Raw genomic sequence first — 5,487 nt, 5'->3', positions numbered from 1 at the left:
GCAGCCGCAGCCGCAGCGGCCGACGCCGAGGCAGCCGCCGCCGCCGCCGCCGCCGCCGCCGCCGCCGCCGCAGCCGCAGCCGCAGCCGCTGACGCCGCCGCAGCCGCCGCCGCCGACGCCAACGCTGCTGCCACCGCCGACGCTGCTGCCACCTCCGCCGCCGCCGGCTGCACCGCCCAACCCGGCCGCGTACGTGTTGGTGCTGTGGCGCGCCGGCGCGCTACGAGGAGGAGCGGCGACGGCGTCGACCTCAGGTCCCCTGCCTCCCCCGGCAGTGAGGGAGGGGCGCCCAAAACGCAAGTCGGCTCCGACGAGCTTTGCGCATTACGACGACGGATCCGAGAGTGACGGAGCCGGTCCCCGCCGGAAGCGCGAGCGCGCGGCGGACGTCGACTACCTCGGAGCCGCGAGCGACGAATCCGAGAGCGATGGCGAGCCGAAGCCTCCGCCCGCCAAGCGCCACGCTTCCGCGCCGCGGCAGGCGAATGCGGCGTAGCGACAAGCGGACGGTCACGCGGAGGAGGAGGCGGAGCGCCCGCCGAGGAAGCGCTACATGGGGCAGCGGTAGGAGGAGGAGCCGCGCAGTGGAGAGGGCCATCTGGGAGGTGGCACGGCTGGCAGAGGAGAGGGTGGCGGAGGAGCAGAGGCCGGCAGCAGCGGTGGCGCGGCAGCGGAGCGGCCGCGGCGGCAGGAAAGGGAGAGGGCGGCAGCAGCGGAGAGGGTGGCAGCAGCGGAGAGGGCGGCAGCAGCGGAGAGGGCGGCAGCAGCGGAAGAGGGCGGCAGCAGCGGAGAGGGCGGCAGCAGCGGAGAGGGCGGCAGCAGCGGAGAGGGCGGCAGCAGCGGCGAGGGCGAGGGAGGAGTTGGCGACGGTGGAAGAGGCGGCGGCACTCGCGCAGCTGCGGCGAAGGTCGCGTGGCGACAGCGGCGAGGGAGGCTGCTGCGAGGGCAGCCGAGGTCGCAGCAGGGCGCAAGCCGGGGGGCACCGCCCAGGACTGGGAAAGGGAGGAGAGGACGAACAGGAGGTGATGTGCGACTTTGTGACCCATCGTATGGACAGGAGCACTACCGGGTACGGCGCCATACCTGCTACCAGAACCATGCGGGTGATTTGTCCATCACACCTGTGGCTTGGGCGAGGGGAGCCACGTGGGAAGTGAGAGCGCACGCACCACATCTGCATGACACATCTGCATCGGCATCTCGTGTGATCTCTTCTCGGCGGTGCCTGATCTCAGACAAAAACGAGGGCCCCCCACACCGGTGCGTGGTCGAGTCATTATAAGGAACCTGCCGCGGGGCTCGACCACGCACCAGGCAGGGGGGCCTGACCGAGGTGACTACCCGCGGCAGTATACTCTCTGGTCGCATCTAATCACCGATCGGCGGTGGCTTATACAAGCAGCTGCACGCCAAGCGGAGGCATACACGAGCAATCACCTATCGGCGCGAAACGCGTGAGCGAGCGGCGGTCAGAATACAGCGGGGCAGCCTAGAGAGAGGCACCCTCGAAGTTAGAGGCAGCCGACAGAGAGGCACCCTCGAAGTTAGAGGCAGCCGACACGTCGAGACTGCAGCGAGGCCGTATCACGAGCGAAGGTGCAGACCACGCTGGAGAGCGAGAAAGAGAGAGGGAGAGAGAGAAAGAGGGAGGGAGGGAGGAAGGGAGGGAGGGAGGGAGGGAGGGAGAGACTGAGTGAGCGAGAGAGAGAGAGAGAGAGAGAGAGCGAGGCCGCACCTACAGCGAAAGTTGCGGTCGATGCTCTGCGGTGTTGGAAACTGGTGGCAATCCCGAGCCCACAGCGCATCTCCCACCGACGTGATGAGACTCCTGAGACGAGAGCGGAGGGTGAGAGACAGAGCAAGGCAGGGCTCGCCGTGACGTGGCCGTGACGTGGCCAGCTGAGCTTTCGAAAACGGTGTATTTTATTTTTGCATGGGCGGACCTCAGGGTAGGTGGGGTAGGTCTGGGCCCTCCCGTCGGGTTTTTCCCTCTCTTCACGCTGGAATTTTCACAGCAGAAAAAGAAAATTTTCGGGGAAATCACGATGCCAAACGTCTTTGCAGAGATCGAACTGAAAAAAAAACGTCAAGTTGCCGAACTGCCTACTGTAGCGAAAAGCACGGAGAAGAGGGAGATATCGGACCGACGGACATACGGGCACATGCGCCAGAGCGCACACGAGTGGGTGTGCGAACAACTTCGAAAGACGGTGAGGCCGGGATCGCACACGGCAGGGGTGGCGGGACGGCTGTGGAGCGAAGTGGCTGTAGCCAGCCTGAAACATCGATGGGACAATAAGATGAGATTGCCCGACGAGAACGGGGGGAAGGACAGGCGGGCGACATTTGACGACGTCGGGGATCACAATGTGACGACCAAAACGATCTTGGGGGCCAGGGTGAGACAACAGGTCGGGGTGCCACACGGGGCACACCACACAGGCGTATTCTAGAGGGGGGAAAGAAGCGGGGAATCAGGGGCCCCGCCACGAGAAGCGCGTTCTGGGGATGCAGAGCGTGCGGTCTGCGCTCCTCGTCGGCTTCGCTCTCACGCCGCCGCCGCCCATCGCTCGCCCGTGCGGCGTCGCCCTCACGCCTCGCTGCGGCAGCCCTCACGCCTCGGGCCTGCTGCGGCGGCTCCGCTCTCCCGAGGTGAGCCTCGTCGCTGGCGGCTCGCTGCTCCTCGCGCTGGTGGTGAACCGGCTGGCGACCGAAGAGCTGCTCAATTCCCAGTCGCGCGCCGACCTGATCGCGACGGTGGGGCCGGTGCTGTTGATGCTCGACGGGCTGTCCAACCTCGCAATCACGCCCGCGGAGCCTGAGCCCGTCTCGCTCGCCGGCGGCGTCGCCGTCGACTGGCTCGACCCGGTGGTGAGCGGCGACGCGAGGTGACACACTTCGAGAAGCGTCCGCTGCCACGCCCACCCCACGCTCGCCGGATAGCTGCACTGCCCGTCGCCACCACCCCATCTGTACCGCTGCTGCTCCACCACTGCCCCCTCCAGGCGCGAGCTGGCGTGGGCGACCGACGCGCTGGGGGCGGGGCTCGGCGCCTCATCGGTGGCCATCTGGCGCGCGGGCGGTGGCACCCTCGCGGCCTGCGGACTGCTCACGCCTCGCGCCGCTGCGTCGCCCGCGGCCGCCGTCGTGCCAGGCCCGCTGCTGCAAAAGTGCGCGGGGAGCGCGGCTTCGAGTGTTGTCTCGGACGCGGCAGCAGGACACGGCAAAGGCCTGTGGATTCGGCCGGTCGTGCCACTACCGGGCTGGCGAGTCAGTCTCAGACGGAGAGTATGAAGATGGGAAAGAGAATTTTAGCAATCGGCTGCCTCAAGATGTCTCTCTCTCTCTCTCTCTCCCTCCCTCCCTCTCTCAAGCGGCGGCCGCTCTGATAAGGGGCGAAGACGTAATCCGATGGGTGTGAAGTGTCACGCTGTCCTAACAGTCAGTCGATTCGCTCCTCTCGGGCGTGTATGTTCCCTGGCAGCACGTGACCAGCGCGGGAGCCCGACCCCAAAACTCCCACCGTGGGTATAGCAGTCACATCCCAACGATCTAGAGCTAGCGCCCGCCGACGCTGAAGGCGAAGACAGAGCACCTCAGGTCTGCATCGTCTCGACCGTCACCTCGAGCCAGCTGTTGGCTTTCTCGCCGTCGCGCGAGACCTCGAGCTCGACCTGCCCGCCGACGTGCTCCGACAGGCCGTCGACCATCTGCTTGGTCGAGACCACCTCTGCCGCCGGCGACCCCGCCCGCATCCCCACGATCGTGTCGCCGATCCGGAAGCCCGCGCGCTGCGCCGGCGAGCCGGGCGTCACGTGCATCACGTACAAGCCTCGCGCCGGCACGCGCGCGACGTGGCCGCCGCCAAAGAGCCCGCGCGACTCCTTCTCGGCGGCGCGTGCGTTGAGCTCCTCCGCCACCGGCTCGGAGAGCTCGATGAACTTGAGGCCGAGGTACGGCCGCAGGACGCGGCCGTGCGCCGTCAGCTGGCGCACGACGCGTTTCACCTTCAGGACCGGGCAGCGAGGCGCGATGAGGTGGCGGTAACACCGTCCTCTAGGCGGGTGGTTTCACCTCGTCGATGGGCACGGCGAAGGCGATCCCGTCCATCCCCATCGCCTTCATGGTGTTGACGCCGATCACGCGCCCATGCACGTCGAGGAGCGGGCCGCCCGAGTTGCCAGAGTTTATGGACGCGTCCGTCTGGATATACGCTGTCGTGTTCCGTGCGCCGAGCGAGTCGTGCAAGCCGAGCTCCGAGCGGGTGCGCTCGATGGCAGACACGATGCCGAAGGAGACCGAGTTGGTCAGGCCCAGCGGCGCTCCCAGCGCCACCACAAACTCTCCGGGCCGGAGGTCGGACGACGAGCCCAGCTCTGCTGCGGGTAGTGCAGCGTGGTGGTTCACTCGCACGACCGCGATGTCAGAAATGGCGTCCGAGTGCTCGACGACGCCGCGCAGCCGGGTGACGCCGTCGGAGAGGGTCACCGTCACTGTGCCACCGCGTGCCGCCGCGTCGCGAACCACATGGCAGTTGGTGAGGACGAGACCGGATGGGTCCACGACGAATCCCGACCCGGAAGCTCCCTGCATCGCTGCGCGGAGGCCGCTGCCGGCCGGCTGCACCGATATGTTGACGAGCGCAGGAGCCACACGAGCCGCCGCGTCTGCGATGAAGGAGGAGCTGAGCGGGATCGCCGCCCGTGACTCGGCGCTCTGGCAGCCAGCGACGGCGAACGCAGTGCCAGAGGTCGATGTCGCAACGGCGGCTGCCACCGCTGTCGCGGCGCCAGCACGCAGGGCTCCAACGGCCGAGCGAGTACGGAGGAACTTCGTCGCGTGCAAAAGCCTGGCGGCGTTCATGTAGCGAGTACGTTCCAGTGTTTTTGAGACCGCTCTCCAAGAGCGAGCCTCAAGAGCCTCAAGAGCTCTCAACATGCCTCTCTGCGGGCGCTCTCTGGATATATACTGGGACTTAAGACAGGCCGGCCGGGCAGTTTCCAAGTCGCACAGTGTCGTGCGAAAAGAATTTCAGCACGAGGCGCGGGCGACGGCTTCAAAGAATTTTCACACCCCGCACTGGCATAACACAGGTACACCACAGGCATGAAGGTTGCAGCGAGAATCGGCGAGGGACTGCGAAGGGAGATAGAAAGAGGCAGACGACCAAGGGTTAGGGTGGGCGACGGCTAGCGCACCACACCCCTCTCCTTAAAATCCCTGTGTGGTGGCGGCGTGCCGTCCTCCCATCCCTCCCTTGGGTTCTCTGTTTTCTTTCTTACACAGGTACACCGAAAAAAGAATTTTACCACGGAACTCCCTCGCATGACACTGGGCACGGGACTGGCGCGCACTGGCACTAACACAGGTACACCACGGGAGCCGCCTAAGCGACTCCTGCGAGGACGGCGAGGCACTTAGCTCCGTGCACTCGACCGCCCTCGCAGCAGGCAAGCTCATTCTCATTTCTCTAGGAACTCCGCGAGC

The 5,487-nt window shown here is 66.3% G+C and overlaps 2 protein-coding genes across 2 annotated transcripts in view; both read right to left on the bottom strand.

The window, feature by feature from the left end:
- The window catches only part of EMIHUDRAFT_445503 (hypothetical protein), a 10,513-nt gene extending 7,290 nt beyond the window's left edge, over window positions 1-3,223 (bottom strand). The window contains exons 1-2 of the mRNA XM_005768435.1: window positions 3,189-3,223; window positions 1,052-1,056 (exon numbers count right to left, since the gene is read on the bottom strand). Of these exons, the coding sequence (XP_005768492.1) occupies window positions 1,052-1,056; window position 3,189 (6 nt within the window). The 5' untranslated portion in view covers window positions 3,190-3,223. The remainder of the gene's footprint in view (window positions 1-1,051; window positions 1,057-3,188) is intronic.
- Window positions 3,224-3,386: 163 nt separating this feature from the next.
- EMIHUDRAFT_430948 (hypothetical protein) lies at window positions 3,387-4,593 on the bottom strand (the record flags this gene model as incomplete). Its single annotated transcript, XM_005768434.1, has 2 exons — window positions 3,387-4,007; window positions 4,075-4,593. 2 exons carry the CDS (start codon window positions 4,591-4,593, stop codon window positions 3,597-3,599), a joined length of 930 nt encoding a protein of 309 aa, XP_005768491.1. The 3' UTR covers window positions 3,387-3,596.
- Window positions 4,594-5,487: the final 894 nt, after the last annotated feature.

Source organism: Emiliania huxleyi (assembly GCF_000372725.1).
Source record: "Emiliania huxleyi CCMP1516 unplaced genomic scaffold EMIHUscaffold_459, whole genome shotgun sequence".
Lineage (NCBI taxonomy): Eukaryota > Haptophyta > Isochrysidales > Noelaerhabdaceae > Emiliania > Emiliania huxleyi.
Note: the sequence above shows the minus strand (reverse complement) of the source record. Positions and strands in the feature narration are given on the sequence as shown.